Consider the following 21650-nt stretch of genomic DNA (forward strand, 5'->3'; position numbering starts at 1 on the left):
TGTCATGCTTGGTGTTTCTTATTAAAAGAGAAATCAAAATCTGCATTGAATTGAATTGTGAACCATTCTCTCTTTATCTAAAGAAAAGAGATGTACCGAATGCACAAATGGGTCATGTTATTGACTGTGGGTAATCCAATTTCGTGTTAAAGCAAAAAAGAGGATAAATGTTAAAAATAAAGTGTTAAAGTGTGTGTTGCTACCTCGTCTGAAACGTTACATAAAAACTAATAAAATTGACAGCACAGGGAAAATTGAAATTCTACCACATGTGCACATGACTTACCAAAACTCTTATAAAAACATTGACATGTTTATAATAATATTTTCAAATATAAAAAAAGTTCTATCATACATTCCACCGTCTTCAGAATGGGACCAGAAACATAATAATATATAATTCACAATAGCAATAAGTTTTGTTGTTCCAACCACAAGACAAAGCTATCAGGTCAAAGAAGCAATATAATTGTTCAATATTTCACATTTAACTAACTAAACTATTGATTAACAACCATTTCAGTAAGAACCAATTCATTTCAGTAAGAACTAATTTTTACTTCAATATTCATTCCTTCGTAAAAAAGAGAAGCAGTTGCAACATTTCAAAAGAGATCATAAAAGACCAAATCAGAACAAAGAGGATGATGATGTTGCTAACTTAAGAACAATCCGTATAAAGCCTTTGAGACACTTCACTCCATCCTCCATATGTTGCATTTGCATATCAGTGTTGATACTTTCCTTGTTCCCTTTGATAGACCAGATATTCACCAGAAGTTTATCCAACAGAGCAACTGTATTCATCATCACTTGTTTCAGTACATCGTCTTCTTCTTCTGCTACTTCTTCGTCATCTTCATCAATATTATCATCATCATCTTCTTCTGTTCCTTCTGCTGTTTCTTCGGCTATTTCTTCGCCATCTTCATCAACATTATCATCATCATCATCATCATCATCATCTTCGGATGCTTCTTCGTCATCTTCATGAACATTATCATCGTCGTCTTCTTCTTCTTCGGCATCTTCATCAACATTAACATCTTCTTCTTGAGGGACGACCGGGTTATTTATAATATATTCCAATATGAAAGCATTGAAGTGTTCAGTTAGAACGGCAATGTCTGTGACCGATCTCTGCACGTGCTTCATCACGAATTGAGGATCAAGAATCAGTGATTTCCACAACTTGCAAACGCACCTCAATTGTAAAGGATTGCTTGATTCAACCCTAGAAAGGATTTCGATCATCAGTTCTTCTGGGAGAATCGTGTTCAGTGACTCCGGCGTTGCTTCCTCCATCATGCGCCGTTGCTTCCGTGTCATCACCGCCATTGTTAAGGTTTCGGTTATTTGTTTTGGGATTTTAGGGCTTCAGGGATTTATCACAAAAGAATTTGTTTCAATTCAGGTGAGAATGTGTCGCGCTTTTTTAGACTTTTAGGATCCGACTCTGATGCTTCAGAGATCTAATCCTCTCGGTAAATACTCCACTGTAAGAATGAAAATATTTTATAATTAACTTCCTTAATGGATCTATTGATCATTTTATTTTATAAATAAAAAGATCAATTTGTTATGAGATAAAAATATAAGAATGTGAGCATAGCTCAGTTGGCAGAGATATGCATTGGGTCGGGGTTCGAACTCCGGACGCCCTCCTTATTCACTTTAAAAATTGAATTCTAGCCGCAATAAATATAGAGGTTGGGGTTCAAATCACGAACACCTTACTTATTCACCGTAAAAATGTGAATTTCTAACTACTATGCTACTTGACTAAAAATAAATATAGAAAAACAATTTATTTTCATCTCTTTTAATATCTTAATTTCAAAAAAATAATTTTGATATTTTTAAAATCGTCATGGGTTTTCAAAATTTTATCATATCAATTTTCTCATATCATACATAAAATTTGGCTTCCGTATATAAAAACACATAAAATTTGCAATGTGTGTGATGTAAATATTTAAAGGTGATTTGCATATAAAATAAAACAATATTTAATAGAAACACCACATTAATGTTTGTAGGTTTAAAATAGTTATGTGTTTTTTTAAAAACAATCTCATATCGATAAATAAAAAATTGCTTCCACATATATAAACACATAAAAATCTGCAACGAGTACGTTGCATATATAACGGTGTTTTGCATATAAAATGAATTTTTTTAATAGAAATACTATATATTATTGTTGATATTTTGAAAATAGCTACGAATTTTCAAAATGTTATCATATTGGTGTGTAAAAATTTACCTTTATAGACATAAACATAAAAAATCTGCGACGAACGGGTTAGAAACACTATAACAAAATATTTAATAGAAACACTACATTATGTTGATACTTGATATTTTGAAAATAGTCATGATTTTCAAAATTTTATCATATCAGTTTTCTCATATCAATACATTTTTTTGGCGCATCTCATATAAGTATTTAAAAACTTGCTTTCGTAGATATTAACAAATAAAATCTGCAACGGGCGCAATGCAAATATTTAACGGATTTTTGTATATAATTTTTTAATATAAACATTACATTAATGATGATAATTTTCATTTACTATCTTTAAATATTTTACAATATTATTAACGTAATTATTTTTTATATAATCACCTAAATGCTATGCGACCCATACAAATGCACGAGCCTTTTACTAGTTGAAGAATGAAAATAACAGGGTTAAAATGTGTTTACCGTAAAAAAACGTTTACCTTTCATCGAATTTATTAATCCCTAACGTCAATTTTTTTTTTTATTAATCCCTAACTTAGCAAGTAGAGTTGCAAGGACCAAGCTTATTGTAAAAACCTTGGATGGGGTGAGTATGAGAGTCACGAACTAAACCTCCACAAGCAATACTTCTTGAAGATGCAGTAAAGGATTCATATCCACCAAATTCATTCAAAAGATTATCATTCTGAGGAGAACATTGAGCAATAAAGATGGTTTGATGTCTAATGTTGGAGATAGTATCATTTACAATGTTGATATGATTCGAAAAAAACTAACTCATCACGTTTCTTCCAAATTTCGTTCACCGCAATACCAAAAATATTTTCCAATATATAGCGGAATCCAAATCAATATCATCTTGAGAAGGTTGCAATCAAGCTAATTATGAAGATTGACTAAAAAAAAATCTTAAGTAATTTGGGTGAATTAAAGGGTTCCAAAACTCTCTCTCAATGCATGGTGGATTCCAGATCATCATGGCACCTTGAGCAAGTTTTATTAAAGGTCATGTTTAGGAAAAATCTTTTCTCATTCGTCATGAGCTATTTTCGAGAGGAATCCCTTAATACGGATTAGGCCCTCACGATGATCTATTTATATCAAAAATAAGATTCTGATAAGTATCAAAATTTTGTTGATGCATTTGATATGCATACTTTAGAGAAAAGAAACCATCTTAAATAAGTTAAGATCCAAGGAAAACCGTTGGCTCCTTGTGATGGAGGATTTAGATTCGAACAATGCTAAATGGCGCGTCACATTGTGTGCACGAAAATGAACGACACTGAGAAAAAATGACATTTTGACTTTTCCATCATGAACTAAAACTTGATTTGCTCATAGTCTGGTACATGCATTGTCCTTCATGCAAGATATCTATCTAAAACTGGTTAAAAAAACACATTTTAACAAACCACAATAATGGTGAAAAATCTTCGATTCCAATAGTATAGAGAAAGGCATCGATGGTCACTAGAGAGAGATAGATGGGTACTTGAGATCAGTGAGTCACATGGTGGTGAGCACCGTCACAGGAAGCCAATGGAGAGATATGGTCTTTCCTATTTATTTCTGAAGTGTAATTTGTCTTGATGTCGTCATATTGGAACTTTCGTGTGATTGACACGAATTTGTTTTCGCACACAATAGCATTTTTCTTTAGAGTCATGATAATATCGCAAATGTCATTTGAAATAAGACTTTTAATGAGGTCCCAATTCCAAGTTACATGAGACGCATAATGATTGACATGAAAATCTATTTCTCATCGAGGAATAGATGCAGCAAAGTTATATGTTAAAGAACCACATCCAGGGACACCCAAGAATGCTTCCAAAATTTTGTACCTGACCATCTCGATTATGTATATGGGATACACATATCCATCTTTGTTAAGATTAGTGTAAGTGAACTCATTTTGAATTGCAAAATCTTGGTCCCTAGAAATAAACCATGATTTTTCCAGACTTTCTCCTACTTTTTGCATTTCAATTTTTGCCTCCATCTTTCAATTCTACACATTTATGGTGTTTGAGAGACTCAAATCTTATAAAACAGCGATACTCAATACCAAGCGGACTCACTAAACAAACATGGAGTAATTTAAAACCGAGAACACTCACTTTATCAATTGTACACATTTGTGATATTTGGGTGTTTGGGAGACTCAAAACTTATAAAACCATGATACTACTGTACTCACTACTTAGGGGACTGACTAAACATGGGGGAAATTAAAGGGAAAGAGAGAGGGGTTTATTGCACAAGGAAAAAAACATTAGTACAAGTTATTATCTGCAAAACCTTATATCAATGAAAAACTAATAAAAATGGCATATACTAATATGAAAGATTCAAATTCTACATTAAAATATAGAAATAAAAAGTTCTGTTGTTCCAACAACAATGTATCACTCATATCAAGTCTAATAAGCATTCTTTGTTCAATTGTTCACATTCAACTAACTAATCCATTCATTCACAACCATTTGACAAAGAAACTATTTCTGAACACAAACAATAGCATCAAGTAATTTTCACTCTTCATTCATTTTAAACTGAAGCAAAAAGAAGCAACCATACAAAATGATAATCAAGTAAACTTGAAGTTTCAACATTTCAAAAGAGTGTAAAGAAAATCTAAACCATTGATACTCATAACTGAGAAGATGAAGATTTTGCTTATTTGAAATAAATCTTCAAAAAGCTTTTCAGACACTGTTGGTATATGACTCAAAATTGAGTCTTTGTGTTTCTGAGGAATCGTGACACGATTTGTGAAGCGTGTCACGATTTTGCAATGCCGTGAGCATGTTTTGCAGAGTGTCCAATCGTGACACGATTTTGGGAAAACGTGACACGATTTTTGGCTTGCTGGGCAAGTTTTCAGGATAAGGTTGGTCGTACCTTGGGTCGTACGCACCAAACGTGTCACGATTTGGGAAATCGTGACACGATTTTGACAGATCTGAAACACGTTTTAAGCATTCTTTGACCCATTTTGTTGGGTAAGCTTGGTGAATCTCATGGAAACCAAAGGAGGGAACTTTTAGGGTTTTAGATACTAAAGGTTGAGGGTCTTTGGGTGAGGTTCAAAGCTTCAAGATGTGAATCTTGGAGAACCAAAAGAGGGGGCTCTTGGGAAAAGGGTTGGTGCCTTTTGGGGAAGATTCATGGGCTCTTGGGAAACACATGAGTGAAGAGTTTTTTGTAAGCAACATGGGTGAGTCTTGTGAAACCAAAAGAGAAGATCCTTAGTGAAATCAAAGGCTAAGGGTTGGTTCTCTTTTGGGGGTTAGATTCTAGTGTTGGGAAACAATTGTAAACACCTTGGGAGAGTGAAAATTCATGAGTGTCTTGTTCATTGGTGAGATTGGGAAAATGGGTAGAAATTAGGGTTGTTCTTTGTGAGCTTGTTGAAGCTAATTTCTTGTAACCCATTTGTATCTCTTTGTAAGAACTCATTGATAGTGGATTGGAGAGATCAATCTCTCCCCCAGAGTAGGTCAAGTTGGACCGAACTGGGTGAACATTTCTTGGTGTTGTTATCTTTTCTTTACTCTCTTTATCTTGTTTATTCCTTGGTTGGATTGTGGTTTTGCTATGCACTTGGTTTATAGTTGTTGCTTGTGGTTAATTTTGGTTGTTGGTTGCCATTGATACTTGCTCCACACATCATAGTTTGTATTGGTGTGAAATTTGAGTCCGGAATTCACAACAATTGGCGCCCACCGTGGGGCAAGGGGAGAAGTTTGTCAAGTGTGCACCATGGGTACCAAAGGTTACATCTTGGAGATGGAAGCAAGCATAGTTCAATGGAAGTGTATGGAAGCATTGAAGGTTGAGGTTTTGAAGCCGGTCATCCTAGCACAATCGAAGAAGGTAAAGTGTGAAGAGAGGAGGTCATGATGGTAGTGTCATGGCGGTGATGTGTGTGTTCTCAATGGGTAAGTTCAGCCTGGAGAGGCGGTGTGAATAATACTCGTGATCAACCTTTGAGGTGGAGTTTCAAGGTGGAAGCATAGTGTGAGTACGCATTTGGAAGTTGAGGTAGAGAAAGCTCAACTTGTGGTGGAGTTGATGACACCGGGAATGGTACGACTATGGAGGCCTTGGGTGCTATGCTCTAGTTGTGAGCATGTGAATTCTTCAAGAGGACGGAAGGCATTCCGGGGTTTGAAGAATGTTTGGCATGGCTTGTGGAATTACCGGAAAAGGCCAATGGTAATTGGAGGCAAGTGAATCTTCGGGAGGACGGATTTGATCACTCCGGGGGCCGAAGAGGTTATGGTGTAGGCTTGTGGAACTACCTAAAAATCCTAGTGTAGTTGGATGCAAGGAACTTCAAGAGAGCGGAAGGCATTCCGAGGTTTGAAGAGGTAAAGGTGAGAAAACTTGTGGAACTACAAAGTGTAGTTGGATGCAAGGAATAAGACTTGGAAGCTTGTGGAACTACCGAGGGTGGTTGGATGCAAGTGGAGGTCGGTGTGTGGATCAAGGTTCAAGCGGGTCTTTGGACTTGATTGGTTTTGTCTTGGGGAATAGTTCAAGGCAAGGTTAAGGAGCAAGATGGTTGATGGTTAAAGTGGCATCGCCATCAATTTAGAGTCAAGGTGGAGAATGTTGGTATATGACTCAAAATTGAGTCTTTGTGTTTCTGAGGAATCGTGACACGATTTGTGAAGCGTGTCACGATTTTGCAATGCCGTGAGCATGTTTTGCAGAGTGTCCAATCGTGACACGATTTTGGGAAAACGTGACACGATTTTTGGCTTGCTGGGCAAGTTTTCAGGATAAGGTTGGTCGTACCTTGGGTCGTACGCACCAAACGTGTCACGATTTGGGAAATCGTGACACGATTTTGACAGATCTGAAACACGTTTTAAGCATTCTTTGACCCATTTTGTTGGGTAAGCTTGGTGAATCTCATGGAAACCAAAGGAGGGAACTTTTAGGGTTTTAGATACTAAAGGTTGAGGGTCTTTGGGTGAGGTTCAAAGCTTCAAGATGTGAATCTTGGAGAACCAAAAGAGGGGGCTCTTGGGAAAAGGGTTGGTGCCTTTTGGGGAAGATTCATGGGCTCTTGGGAAACACATGAGTGAAGAGTTTTTTGTAAGCAACATGGGTGAGTCTTGTGAAACCAAAAGAGAAGATCCTTAGTGAAATCAAAGGCTAAGGGTTGGTTCTCTTTTGGGGGTTAGATTCTAGTGTTGGGAAACAATTGTAAACACCTTGGGAGAGTGAAAATTCATGAGTGTCTTGTTCATTGGTGAGATTGGGAAAATGGGTAGAAATTAGGGTTGTTCTTTGTGAGCTTGTTGAAGCTAATTTCTTGTAACCCATTTGTATCTCTTTGTAAGAACTCATTGATAGTGGATTGGAGAGATCAATCTCTCCCCCAGAGTAGGTCAAGTTGGACCGAACTGGGTGAACATTTCTTGGTGTTGTTATCTTTTCTTTACTCTCTTTATCTTGTTTATTCCTTGGTTGGATTGTGGTTTTGCTATGCACTTGGTTTATAGTTGTTGCTTGTGGTTAATTTTGGTTGTTGGTTGCCATTGATACTTGCTCCACACATCATAGTTTGTATTGGTGTGAAATTTGAGTCCGGAATTCACAACAGACACTTCAATCTATCCTCAAGAGTTTGCACATCAACTCTCAGAGGTTTCATTCTCCCTATGAAATTTCTAGCAATCTCCAAAATACTATCCAACCAAGCCACCTCCGTCATCATCCAGTTTTTCTCCTGATCACCAAGATTATCCCACTGAGCAGCTGCATTCGTCAACTTATCCCACCGAGCAGCTGCACACTTCAACAAATCAGGACGAAGAGTTGTCGATCTGAAAATTTTGATGTATTTCGAGGCCTCAACAAGTAGAAGGGTGATCTCAGTGCATAATTCCTTAATGTGATTCTTCGCGAATTGAGGATCAAGAACTAGCAAATTCCACAAGTTGCAAACACACCTCAATTGCAGAGTATTGCTTGAATCAACTCTAGAAAGGATTTCGATCATCACTTCTTTTGGGAGAATCGTGTTCAGGGACTCAGCCGTCGTTTCCTCCATCATGCGCCGCTGCTTCCGTGTCATCACCGCCATTGTTATGGTATCGATTTTTTTTTTGGGATTTTAGGGTTTCATGGGTTCAACACGCAGATTTTGTTGTGGCGCAGTTTCGTTTTAACCTTTTTAGGCCTCCAATATTTATTTCATTTTTATTACCTACTAGACGTTTGACCTGTGCGATGCACATGTCTATTAAAAAAGACAAAACAACTTAATAGATACACAATATTGATTCTTCAAAAATAAAAAAAAGATACACAATATTGAAATGAAAATCATCTCAATATACCTGTCAAGAGCATAAGAAAAAAAGAAGAAGCTTATTTTCTTATATTTTCTCTTGAATAAAGCACTCATTAACATTTATTAGACACTCTTCCTTAAAAAAAAACATTTATCAAACACTCTTAAAAAAACATTTTTGAAACAAAATAGTGATTGAAAATAAATCTCTATCAACCCATAGTATTCTCTTACAAACATAACATTCTTGTAAAACCTTTGTCTAATGGACAATCAAAATCAACAACAGCAAAATGATCAATGAGATTTTACAGCTACCTTTCTAACTAAACACAAAAATGACATCGAGATAGTTTCTTTTCATCTCTTATCAACATTATAATTCAAAAGAAATTATTAAACCGAATTGTTTTTTGACAAAAATTTACTAAAACATTAATTAGAAGCCTTCATATTCACACATTTGGTGCATCCATGATCGCTGGATTGATATTAGACGGTGCAGATGTCAAGCCTGGTGTTTCTTATTAAAAGAGAAATCAAAATCTGCATTGAACTGTGATGTGAACCATTCTATCTTTAGAACTTGAGACCACGAGGAGGAGCACTCTCCCAGATCCTAAGCCAATACCACCAAGCCAACCCAAATGAGTTCATTCTATCTTTATCTAAACAAAAGAGATGTACCGAATGCACAAATGCGTCAAGTTATTGATTTTGGATAATCCAATTTTGTGTTTAAGCGAATAAGAGGATAAATGTTAAAAATAAAGCGTTAAAGTGTGTGTTGCTAACTCGTCCGAAACCTTACATAAAACTTGTAAAATTGACAGCACAGGGAAAATTGAAATTCTACCACAACTGCACATGTCTTACGACGCTCTCTTATAAAAACATTGACATGTTTATAATAATATTTTCAAATATAAAAAAGTTCTATCATACATTCCACTGTCTTCAGAATGGGACCAGAAACATAATAATATATAATTCACAATAAAATATAGCAAGAATAAGTTTTGTTGTTCCAAGTTCCAACCACAAGACAAAGCTATCATGTCAAAGAAGCATATAATTGTTCAGTAGTTCACATTTAACTAACTAAACTATTGATTAACAACCATTTCAGAAAGAACCAATTCATTTCAGTGCAACTGTATATTCACCAATGTTGATATCTCATCGAGGAAAACCTATTTCTCAGTAGTCCACAGGACAAAGCTAACATGTCAAAGAAGCATATAATTGTTTTATATTGATTGTTCAGTAGTTCACATGACGATTGACAATGAAAACCTATTTCTCATCGAGGAATAGATGCAGCAAAAGTTATATGTTAAAGAACCACATCCAGGGACCCAAGAATGCTTCCAAAATTTTGTACCTGACCATCTCGATTATGTATATGGGATGCAAATATCCATCTTTGTTAAGATTATTGTTCGTTCCAATTTGAGTTTTTAATCTATAACAGAAGATCAAGTGCACAAAAGATCAATTTCAACTCAGTACAATAGACCTTTGAATCTTCATTTCAAGATTAGAAGAGCTACTATGCAATAGAGGACTTCTGATTATATTTAATTAAAGATAACATTCAATTCAATACAAGATATACACAGGTTTTTTAGATCAAATTCAAATGCCTCGATATACAACATCTGTTTTCTTGAAATTTCACTTTCCGGATGTTATTTTTAATGTTACTGGTACGAAGCAGATTTAGTTTTACCCCATCGTAAATTTATTATTATATTAATAAGGAAAATGCTAACCGATGCCCCTGGGGTACTGGTTAAGGATATGAAAAAGGAAATTATATAGTAGTTAACATTGAAATTGTGTAATTAATTTATAAAGTCAAAAACAGTTTCCTTTTATGATAATAATTCCGTTTTATGGTATGCTTAACCAGTGCCCGGGGGCACCACCCTATTAATAAAATATGATTTTATATCTATTACTTGTGTTCCTTTATTTTAGTTTTTATTTGCATTTATTTATATGAAATACAAAAATTCAAATAAAAAATGTGTATTAAAGAAATCTAACGTGAATTCGAATAAAAACTAATTAAATCTAACGTGAATTCAAATAATTAAAATTGCGTATTCGAATAAAAACTAATTAAATTTAACGTGAATTCAAATAATTAAAATTGTGTAATGAATAAATAAATTCGAAAAGTGAATAAAAAAGATAATTATTGTTCCATTCAAAACAACATGTATTATGCATATTCAAATATATATGTTATCACATTACATTACATTACATTCCGGAATGTACCTTCCAACTGCAACAATTATCTTACCTCTAAATGGGGTAAATTCAAACTTGCTAAACAGCAGGACTCCAACATGTGATCAACATTTTAAATGATGATATTCAAGTGTCAAAAGAATGAGGTGCATTCCTTGACACTTGAATACCATCATTTAAAATGCTCATCGAATGCTGGAGTCCTGCCGTTTAACAAGTTTGAATTACCTCATTCAAAGGAAGACAATTGTTGCAGTTGGACATTTGTACCGAACGTTTGTACCTTCCGACTACAACAATTGTCTTACCTTTGAATGGAGCAAATTCAAACTTGCCAAGCAGCAGGACTCCAATATTCGACCGACATTCACACCGTTCCATTCAAAAGATTAAATTCTTGTTAGTTTGGTTTAAATGACGGTATTGAAGTGTCAAAAGAATGAGGTCCATTTCTTGACACTTCAATACCTTCATTTAAACCTGCCTAACAAGAATTTAATCTTTTGAAAGGAACAATGGGAATGCCGGTCGAATATTGGAGTCCCACCGTTTGGCAAGTTTGAATTACCCCATCCAAAGGAAGACAATTGTTGTAGCTGGAAAGTGCATTCATTCGGTATCTAATGACGATCTTCTGACGGAATCAGACTGTTGATAATATCTTCAGTTGATCTCAGCAACGTTACCCGCATATCGATCCATTGGAACATGTTGTGCTCCCAAAACATGATCTTCACGTTTTTGTCACTACAACATTTTTGACTTTAAGCAACCCTTTTTTTTGCAACTCTCAAAAACCGTCCCAATAACATAGAATAGGCAGCAGTATTTGTCGTGTTGCATGCACAATTACCAATAGTCATAAAACCGCCCCTAAAACCATGTTTAGGCGACGCATTTCAACACCGTACTTATTGTTTATACCTACCGTCATAAAACCGCGCCTAGAACCATGTATAGGCAATGGTGAATTTATTCTTCTTACCAACGGTTAAATGTTGTCCCTAAAGGACAAAATATTCAGCCCGCGGGAACTATCCCGCTCAATTGAAAAGAACCAAATAATTTTATTTATTTTATTAATATATTTATAATAAAAAATTATTAAAAGAATAAAGATAAAAGAAGAAAAAGAATCTAGAAAGACCCATTTGTGTTTGTCTGAACAACACATACCAGAAGAAGAAGAAAGATGAAGAAACTAGAATCACCCACCGTTCTCATCTCAATCTCATTTTTTTAGTCATTCCTACTTAATCGTTTTCCTGTTCAAGCGTGTACTTATTTCGTTCATTTCGTACTCATCTTGTTCAGTTCGATAGCTTTGCTCATTCATCTCATTTTCTGAGTCAATCATTCATCTCAAGTGAGTTCAATCTTACCCAATCCTTTGTTTTACTAATTGTTTGATATACTAACTATTTAGGGTTAAAGTCATTTGTGGTAATGGATTGATTTTTCAGCTTATTAAGATTTGGGGATATTTTTTTTTTTTTGTATTCCTTTTTCTTATTAAGTCTATGAATCCCGTTGTACACTTTTTTGAGAACATGAATGACCAGATTTGGGGGTTATTTCAAGCTAGTAATTTGGGTTTTGTTTGGTTGAAAACGTGAAACTATTGTACCCTTCTTATTTAGCTTATTAAAATTTGGGGTAAAAGTCATCTGGGTACATAGGTTATGTGTGTCAAATATAGCTAGAGAGAAATTATTTTTGAATAAATAGCAGATGAGGGTTTTGGCTATATGATTTTTATGTACAAGGTAATTGATAATCACACTTAGATTTTAGTTTATCCCTGATTGGGTACTGTTAACACAGTAGCAAGAAATTTGTTCTTGATGAATTGATATTGTTTTTAGTTTCCATTCCGTGTATATGGTAGGAAGTATATTCATTGTGTGTTTATTAGACCAACATTAATCCAATGAAAATATATGTCAAGTCTATGAACTGAGTAAATTTAGTGCTAGGAACAACTTTATTTTTTATTAATTGCTTTGTATAAAGTCATATTCTGTAATATGTTTCTACTTTATACAAATATTTAATTTAGACTTTCTTTTTCTAGAAGGAAGAATTAAAAACATATAGTGTTGTTTGAAGTTAACTACCCACCAAAGCTCCATCAAAAAAACGTGTAATCCTTTAAGAGATAAGGTTGACTTATTAGTTTTTTAAGATCCAGAAGCTTTCAAGTTTTTATGCTTTTCATTTTTTTAAGATCTGGAAGCTATCAAGTTTTATCTACATACTAGTGTCTAGTAGTATCTATACTTAAGTAAAAACTAGCATTAGATAGTGCATGTGGCTGCTTTATATGAATGCTGAACTGTGTATGGCTGTTAGCTGTAAAACAAGTGGGTCATATAAGATTATTGTGAGTCATAGTTTATCAAACTTTATCTTTAATGATAAAATCCCAAGTTAACCCCTGAATGGTAAATAAGTAAGTAGACTTACGTTGCTACTAGAATAATACAATAAATGGATATATGTTTGAAGTTAAACATATAGTGTTGGGTGCATAGGTTATGTGTGCCATAGATAGCTAGAGATAAATTTTCTTGTACAAATGGACTATATAAAATAAATGGATATATAACTATGAAGCACAAACACTCTTCGAATAAGTCGTGTCCCGGTGTTGGACATGTTACACATGATTTTCTTAAAGTATTAACGGTGTCGGCGTGTTAGTGTCCGTGTTCGTATCCGTGCTTCATAGATATAGAATGGTCTTATGGTTAACAATTATATCATCAACCATTGAAAATATGATTCATGTAGAACTAAAATATGGGAGGGAGGGTTAACAAGGCCGCTGCATCTAAAAAAATTATATGTTGGTGAATTCTGATTTGTGAGACTGTCACTTCACTTACTTCCCTATAAATACTTGTGTTTTTATATCCAAAAAATATGTTAAGTTCATCCAGCTTGCAAATGTAACTTATCTTGTGTATTTATATGTTGTCGTATTTAGCGCATGATTGAGTGTTTAACTTGTGATGTTAAGTGTGTGGATAACATTTTATTGTATGCAAATTCTTACTTTGTATTACACTGTATTAGATTGGTAGTGATGGACAAAGAGTGGACTAAGCTACCAAGGCTTAGTCGTGAATATAAGAAAGGTGTTGTATCTTTCTTAGATTTTGCCTTTACTAAAGGAAAACCAGAAGGGAGGGAAATTCTATGCCCTTGTGCCAAGTGTAAAAACACTTGGTATGAAAAAAGAAGAGTGGTTTTTGATCATTTAGTAGCCTATGGATTTGTTGAAGGCTACAAAATTTGGGTATACCATGGGGAGCGAAGATCAAGGTTGACAAAAATTGATGATCGCATGGAAGTTCAAGAAGACTCACATGATGACATTGATGGCTTATTGTTTGACACATTTAGAAATTTTGTAGAAACCGATGGAGTTAACAAGGGACCTAATGGGGATGCTAAGAAATTCTACAAGTTAATGGACGAGTCAAAACAACCATTGTACACAGGATGCGAAAATTTCTCTACCTTATCCTTCATTATTCGGATGTACTTATTGAAGTGTCTTCATGGGTGGAGCAATGCATCGTTCACTTCTCTCTTAGAGTTATTGAAAGAAGCAATGCCTGATCTTAACATTCCCAATTCTTTTAACAAAACAAAGGCCATGATTAAGGACATTGGTCTTGATTATGAAAAGATTGATGCTTGCCCCAATGATTGCATGCTATTTTGGAGAGAACACAAGGATGACAATTTTTGTAGATTTTGCAAAGCTTCTCGGTGGAAAGAATCCCCTCTAGTGGATTGTGAGTCCGAGCAACCCAAAAATGATCATAAAGTTGCTGAAAAAATTTTGAGACACTTTCCTTTGATTCCTAGGCTTCAAAGGTTGTTTATGTGTTCAAAGACAGCTGATTCAATGAGGTGGCATAAAGATGATCGCACTAAAGATGGGTGCTTAAGGCACCCTGCTGATGGCAGAGATGGTATTATATGTTTGTCTTTCAAAGAAGTAAATTTTCTAATAAATATAATTTTTTGATTTATTATTTATTTTGTTACAGCGGGCAAAGAAGGAGGATGGATCAGATGTCACTCAAGCAGAAATGTTCATTGAAACCCGCACAAGTCGAAAAGGAAAAGAAGTGGATCAAGATACGCAAAATGTTGTTGTAAGTATAAGAGTAAATACGAGTATATTAAGTATTTAAAAATTGATAAGTTCAAATATACATAGTTGCAAGTATAACATAAGTTGCAAATTGTTAGACGGATAATTAAGTTGACGGAGAAGTGAAAGAGAAAACCAAAACAGACTTTAGTCATTCATGTGGCAGTGGGTGTAATGCCTCTGTGTGCAGTTTTGTATTCTCCTTTGTCATATTTTAAATCGTTGGTTTTATTTATTGGTCTAACAATTAATCTTGTAACTAGGGGTGGGGTTGTTTTGAATTTAGCATGCCTAGAAGACATTTGGTAATTAGGGGTTGTCTTTCATATTACTGTGTTTTAGAAGTGAACACAGTTTGTTTCAAACATTTCCAACAATTGTTTATTTGTGAGATTGCTATTAATTAAGATAGCAACATGGATGGTTTTTTAGAGTAGTGTAAGGACAACTAGTACTGTAGAGCTCCTTTCATAATGAGATCCAGGCACGTGTTTGATCATTGCATGTCTATTATTGTATTTTCGAGGCTTAAGTGGTATAATACCTTAATTTACTTTTGACGTGACATACTATAACGATGAAATTTAACTGATCTTGTGCTAGTTGTACTTGACAGAGATGCTTACCAAGTAACATTGTTGTTAGCCAAGTTATTTGAACTTATGTTTAACCTTTTTTTTTACTAGACTAAACTTCATGATTCCATTCAAGAGTCAAAAGAATGTGCTGGGAAGACTTTTGAATCACTGTTTGGAAAAGAAAAGGCTGGTAGAGTTCGTTGTTTTGGAAGAATGGTAACACCAACTGTGTTAAAGAGAAATGAAGAAATTGCTGATATTAAAAGACAATGTTCTAAAGAGACGGCTCGTATGGCTAAGCAAGTTAACGGCTTACAAGGGCTAGTTAAATGCTTGTTAAAGCAAGTGAATCCTGATTTGGATGATGAAGCTTTGGACAATATCATGGAGAATGCTATGGATGTTGAATGCGGTGCTTCCACATCAATGCATACGAGGAATGTTGAAAAGGTAATACTTGTGACTTATTTAAAATTTTATGATCTTATTCTGTAAGTATTTGTGGTATTTGATTGGAGTTTAGTTAGATATAAGGCTTGTATAGTTTCAGATTTATAGAAATGTTCTGTGTGTAAATTTTCTTGGTCTGGTACATGGACTTTGTATTGTCATTTGCGGTCTAGCATGCTAAGGGAAATGGTGTTGTAAAGTCAATTTAAGAGATATTTCTTGTTGCTTGCACACCTTGTGCTTGGTTGTAATCAATAATATCACTAGGACTAAGAAACTTTCTTATAAATGCAGGAAATTCATCCAACTGGCGAGGAAGGCCAACCTGAAGACGAAGATCATCCTGGAAATGAAGATCAAGAGGGATGATGTTATTTGCATGTTTAGATTTTATAATCTCCAGCTACTACTAAACTATGAACAATGTGTGTATAAACCAATACTTTTTGGTTTTTTTGAAGCAAACACATATGTTACTTTCAATTCGTATATGTTTTGGATATTATCACGCATGTAATATTATGATGCAAGACTATTACCTATTTTATTGAAGTTCTTATCATTCAAAATCTTGAGTAGTTATTATATATATATATATATATATATATATATATATATATATATATATATATATATCGACATATCTAAAACTACCATTCCTATAAATTCAATTTAACAAAAAAGCATTGCAAAAACAGTCAATAATCTACTATGTATTTATAACTAGAAAAGTTTGAATAACTGTCCCTAGAAAGCTTGAATAGCCGTCCCTAGAAAAGTTTAATCAAATCAACAACAGCGAAAAAAACCGTCCCTAGAAAAAATCGAATAACTGTCCCTAGAAAGTTTGATTAAATCAACAACAGTGAAAAAAAACCGTCCCTAGAAAAAATCGAATAACCGTCCCTAGAAAGTTTGATCAAATCAACAACAGTGAAAAAAACTGTCCCTAGAAAATTTGAATAACCGTCCCTAGAAAGTTTGAATAACCGTCCCTTGAAGACTGTGAAACCGTCGCTCATGACTCTGAAGAAACCGCTGCTCCTCTGTCCTTTAGACAACGGTTTTACGCGACTGTGGCCTAAAACACAAAAACCGTCGCTTTTAGAATAGGCCACGGGCGTATAAGGGACGCTTTCATAAGCGTTGCATAACCGTCGCCTATGGATTTAGGGACGGTTTTCTTGTTTACAACAACGCATTTTGAGTGTTGCCTAAGATCAAAAATGTTGTAGTGTGTTGTTCTTTAATTCCACCCAAGTGAATGATACTCTCCCCTCGTCGAGTGTTGGACATTTATATAGAACGTATTCCACCCTCCTTGTGTCTCTGGGGTTGACTCCTTGGTTGAATTCATTCAGTTAATCCTTGAGACCTCTTAACGTTACACGAAGGCACCGAACCTTCAACCTCTGAGGTTCTCCGCCGTTGAATTCTGCATTAACGTCGATCCACCCGACCATTGTTTCAAATCTACACAATTAGAAATTAAAAATAATCAATGAAAAACTCGTTCAAACACTTGTAATGAAAATTTGACATAAACCCTAAAAATCCTAAACAAACCCTAAAAAATTTATAAAATTCGAAAAAAATTATAAATTTAAGCAATATAACTTCATTATAACAGGTGTTCATAATATATGTTAATAGCATTTCAGATCTACAACATAACTATATTAAAAACAAAAATTCAAACCCTAAAAAATTTATAAAATTCGAAAAAATTATAAATTTAAGCAATATAACTTCATTATAACAGGTATTCATAATATATGTTAATAGCATTTCAGATCTACAACATAACTGTATTAAAAACAAAAATTCAAAATTTAAAAATTAAACTACAACTAAAATTATAAACATATAAACACATATACTAACTAAAATGTATGACAATAGCATAAGTGATAACTTACTTGTGATCTAGCGAAAAAAATTTGGATGATTTGGTAGAGTTTTTTTAGAGAGAGAGTGAAAATTTTAGAGAGAGTGAAAATTTTATAGAAAGATGGTGATGATGGAGTGAGTTTCTGGATTCTGGCTACTGGCTTGAATATATTACGAACACAATGGCAGTTAACTGCCGCTGGAGCCAGCGGTTGTTAACAGCTGCCGCTTAGTCCAACGGTAGTTAACTACCGCTAGGGGCTATTTAGTAAATTACTTGTGTCATTGTGAAGTTCTCAATATCAGAAAAGCAATTTTCAGTTTTGTTTTCCTTGTAGGCCTTTTATGGGCCGGCGGCCGTCCGTTGACTACTGCTAATCACAACATTATTTTAAATTATTAAATTAGTTGGATTTATGTTTAAAAAAAATCTGGGCTAGAAAAAATGCACTATTTGATCTTGTTGCATAAAATTCATTTAGGGGATTGTATTGGATATTCTAAGGGATTTTAAAAGACTTTTAATGATGAAAAAGGCTTGTGGTATTCAATCGAAACTCTTTGCAACTTGAAAAAGTATTGTGGTATTCAAGCAAGATTCTTTCTCATTTTAAAAAATTCTTGAGGTATTCAATCAAGACTTTTCATTATTCTAAAAAATCACGTGGTATTCAAAATCATTCAAATTTCAAAGGTTTGTTTAATAAATTGAATTTTGATGGATTTTTTGGGATTTTTTAATGAAATTTTAGCATGAAAAAATCTTTGATGAAAACATGAGATTTTTGAGGATTGTTTTTCTTTTAAAATGTTACTCTCTCTCTCTCTATCTCTCTCTCTCTCTCTCTCTCTCTCCTCTCTTCCCCTCACTATCTCCTTCTCTTTATCTCATAAAAAATAATAGGAGTCTGTATTGTGAATATTATGATAGAGAGTGTGTTGCGATCATTTCTTTTCAACGAGTTCTTAGAATTCATAAAATCTTTTGAAATCTTATAAATCCATAAAATCATTTCAAATATTTTAAAATTTTATGATGTAAATCCAAACTGTAAATCTTGATAGTCCTTTAAAATCGTGAAAGTCATTAAAATCCTACAATGTCTTTTAAAATCCTTGAGACTTTTTTAAGCAAAAATTGTCCTTTAAAATCCTAATCCAATCCACGCTTAGATTGAATTCATTAAGAAAACACTTCAATAAATAATACACCTCTTCAAAAAAAAAAATAATACACTTGATTTATGGATCGGATGGACATCCATCCATTAAAATCTAATAATGGATGAATTAGATGGACATAATACTTTTTTTCTATGAACATAATACTTAATGGATGGATTGAATGGTTTTTCTCAACAACAAAAATAGTGAATTTTAATGGACTAATGGATTGTTTAAATCTATCTATTAGGATCCAATTTTATATCCATCTAATCCATCTATTTTGCCACCCCTACTTTTTTATGCTTTGAAAGAAAGAAAAAAAAACGACAACATTACTTTCATCATATTAATTTAATACTACTACCTACTATCTTTCTCTTTAAAAAAATTAAAGAGAAAGGGAAATGCTTCTTTTTACGGGAAAGCATTGAACGAAAATATGCATTGCAATGGGGCGGGGTTGTGACATGTTTTACCTTCCCCGTTCTCATATCTTACTCTTAAAATACTTATCAGTTACCCTACCATTACTTAACGGGGATGAAAAATTGAATCTCATCTTCATCTTTGACGGGTTTGGATATCCCCGCCTCACCCCATCCCGAACGTGCATAATTTTTTTTAATAAAAGAAGAAGTATTTTTCAGGTCCGGACCCAATGTTGTAATACATCATCCAACAAAAGATGATGATGATTGATGGCTCTGGTGATGGAGAAGAGAGTGATTGAGGGTGTGAGATGTGGAAGGAGAGAGAAATCAGAGAAGAGAGTTAAGTGACCGGCAGCGAAGAAATTCGGGACCACGGGCCTCTCCAAATGCCTTTAGAAATGAGCCGTTGATGTTGTAAATTGCCACATATCGTATGTTAAGTGACTCAAATGGATATATCAATTTCATGGAGAGGATCCTGATTCCTTATTGATAGGGACGTAAGGATGTTGCATTTACACTACTCCTCACTTTTGAATTGCACAATCTTGGTCCCTAGAAATAAACCCTCTGATTTTTCCTAAACTCTCTCCTACTTTTTGCATTTCAATTTTTGTGACTATTCAATTTTTGCCACCATCTTTCAATTCCACACATTTATGGTGTTTGGGAGACTCAATCTTATAAAACAGCCATACTCACTACTTAGCAGACTGGCTAAACAAACACGAAGGAATTTAAAACTGAGAACACTCACTTTATTAACACACTATTTCCAACACTTCCTTTATAATTGAATGAATCATGTGCATTTTACCACTTTATTAGGGGTCTATTTCTAAAATGGTGGGACTTGCGTGTTGTTAAAGGGAGTGCATTCGGTACATCCGTGATCGTTGGATTGATACCAAGGAGTGCTGATTTCAATCTCAGTATTTTATTAAAAGAGAAATCAAAATCTGAATTGAATTGCGAACCATTCTATCAATTGTACACATTTATGATATTTGGGTGTTTAGAAGACTCAAATCTTAAGGGACCGACTAAACATGGAGGAAATTAAAGGAAAAAGAAAGAAGGGTTTATTGCACAAGGAACAAACATTAGTACAAGACATGGAAGATTGAAATTCTACCACAACTTCAAATCATTTTACAATTCACATTAAAATATAGAATAAATAGGTTCTGTTGATCCAACAACGATGTATCACTCATATCAAGTTTAAGAAGCATTCTTGTTCAATTGTTCACATTCAACTAACTAATCCATTCATTCGCAACCATTTGACAAAGAAACCATTTCTGAACACAAACAATAGCATCAAAATCACTAATTAATTTTCACTCTTCATTCATTTTAAATTGAAGCAAAAAGAAGCAACCAAACAAGATGATAATCAAGTAAACCAGAAGTTCCAACATTTCAAAAGAGTGTAAGGAAAATCTAAACCATTGATACTCATAACTGAGAAGATGAAGATGTTGTAGACTTATGATAAATCTTCAGAAAGATTTTGAGACACTTCAATCTATCCTCCAGAATTTGCATATCTTCTCTCAGAGTTCTGAATCTCCCTTTGGCATACCAAGCAATCTCCAAAACACTATCCAACTGAGCCACCTGCTTCATCATCCGGTTTTTCTCTTGATCACCAAGATTATCCCACCGAGCAGCTGCATTCGTCAACTTATCCCACCGAGCAGCTGCGTTCCTCAACAATTCAGGACGACGAAATGTCGATTTGAAAAATTTGATGTATTTCCAGACCTTAACAAGTAGAACTGTGATTTCAGCGCATGATTTTTTAATGTGATTCTTCGCAAATTGAGGATCAAGAACTAGCGAGTTCCATAAGTTGCAAACGCACCTCAATTTCAGAGTATTGCATGAATCAACTCTAGAAAGGATTTCGATCATCACTTCTTTAGGCAGAATCATGATCGGGGACTCAGCTTCCTCCATCATGCGCCGCCGCTTCCGTGTCATCACCGCCATTGTTAAGGTATCAATTTATTTTTTCTTTTTGGGATTTTAGGGTTTCATGGGTTCAACACGCTGATTTTGTTGTGGCGCAGTTTCCTTTTAACCTTTTTAGGCCTCCAATTTTTATTTCATTTTTAATACCTACTAGACG

The 21650-nt window shown here is 34.4% G+C and overlaps 4 protein-coding genes across 5 annotated transcripts; 1 reads left to right on the plus strand and 3 right to left on the minus strand.

Annotated features, from left to right (window-relative positions):
* Window positions 1-537: 537 nt before the first annotated feature.
* LOC146944465 (uncharacterized) lies at window positions 538-1481 on the minus strand. Its single transcript, XM_085742855.1, has one exon. The coding sequence runs from the start codon at window positions 1336-1338 to the stop codon at window positions 631-633; it is 708 nt and encodes a 235-aa protein (XP_085598981.1). The 5' UTR covers window positions 1339-1481; the 3' UTR covers window positions 538-630.
* Window positions 1482-7862: 6381 nt separating this feature from the next.
* On the minus strand, window positions 7863-8412 carry LOC146944466 (uncharacterized). The gene has a single exon (XM_085747958.1). The coding sequence runs from the start codon at window positions 8352-8354 to the stop codon at window positions 7863-7865; it is 492 nt and encodes a 163-aa protein (XP_085604084.1). The 5' UTR covers window positions 8355-8412.
* A 3609-nt stretch (window positions 8413-12021) lies between these two features.
* Window positions 12022-16577, plus strand: LOC146944467 (uncharacterized). 2 transcript variants are annotated; one of them, XR_015025940.1, is made up of 4 exons: window positions 12022-12192; window positions 13905-14812; window positions 14891-14998; window positions 15684-15822. XR_015025940.1 is itself a non-coding variant. In XM_085742856.1 (4 exons), the coding sequence occupies exons 1-4, from the start codon at window positions 14801-14803 to the stop codon at window positions 16392-16394; spliced, it is 537 nt and encodes a 178-aa protein (XP_085598982.1). In that variant the 5' UTR covers window positions 14677-14800; the 3' UTR covers window positions 16395-16577. The 2 variants fall into 2 exon arrangements, 1 of the variants encoding a protein (XP_085598982.1); XM_085742856.1 differs by lacking the exon at window positions 12022-12192 and adding an exon at window positions 16320-16577 and having other exon boundaries at window positions 14677-14812; window positions 15684-16025.
* A 4256-nt stretch (window positions 16578-20833) lies between these two features.
* LOC146944468 (uncharacterized) lies at window positions 20834-21646 on the minus strand. Its single transcript, XM_085742857.1, has one exon. The coding sequence runs from the start codon at window positions 21509-21511 to the stop codon at window positions 20975-20977; it is 537 nt and encodes a 178-aa protein (XP_085598983.1). The 5' UTR covers window positions 21512-21646; the 3' UTR covers window positions 20834-20974.
* Between the last annotated feature and the right edge of the window lie 4 nt (window positions 21647-21650).

The sequence above is a fragment of the Medicago sativa genome, chromosome 2 (genome assembly GCF_051527215.1).
Source record: "Medicago sativa cultivar Bolivia chromosome 2, Bolivia_mono, whole genome shotgun sequence".
NCBI lineage: Eukaryota > Viridiplantae > Streptophyta > Magnoliopsida > Fabales > Fabaceae > Medicago > Medicago sativa.

Coding starts and splice junctions, on each gene's coding strand:
- LOC146944465 (XM_085742855.1), bottom strand. CDS start 1,338: ATGGCGGTGATGACACGGAAGCAACGGCGCATGATGGAGGAAGCAACG.
- LOC146944466 (XM_085747958.1), bottom strand. CDS start 8,354: ATGGCGGTGATGACACGGAAGCAGCGGCGCATGATGGAGGAAACGACG.
- LOC146944467 (XM_085742856.1), top strand. Junction 14,999..15,683: donor AAGATACGCAAAATGTTGTT/GTAAGTATAAGA, acceptor TTTTTTTACTAG/ACTAAACTTCATGATTCCAT. Junction 16,026..16,319: donor ATACGAGGAATGTTGAAAAG/GTAATACTTGTG, acceptor TTATAAATGCAG/GAAATTCATCCAACTGGCGA.
- LOC146944468 (XM_085742857.1), bottom strand. CDS start 21,511: ATGGCGGTGATGACACGGAAGCGGCGGCGCATGATGGAGGAAGCTGAG.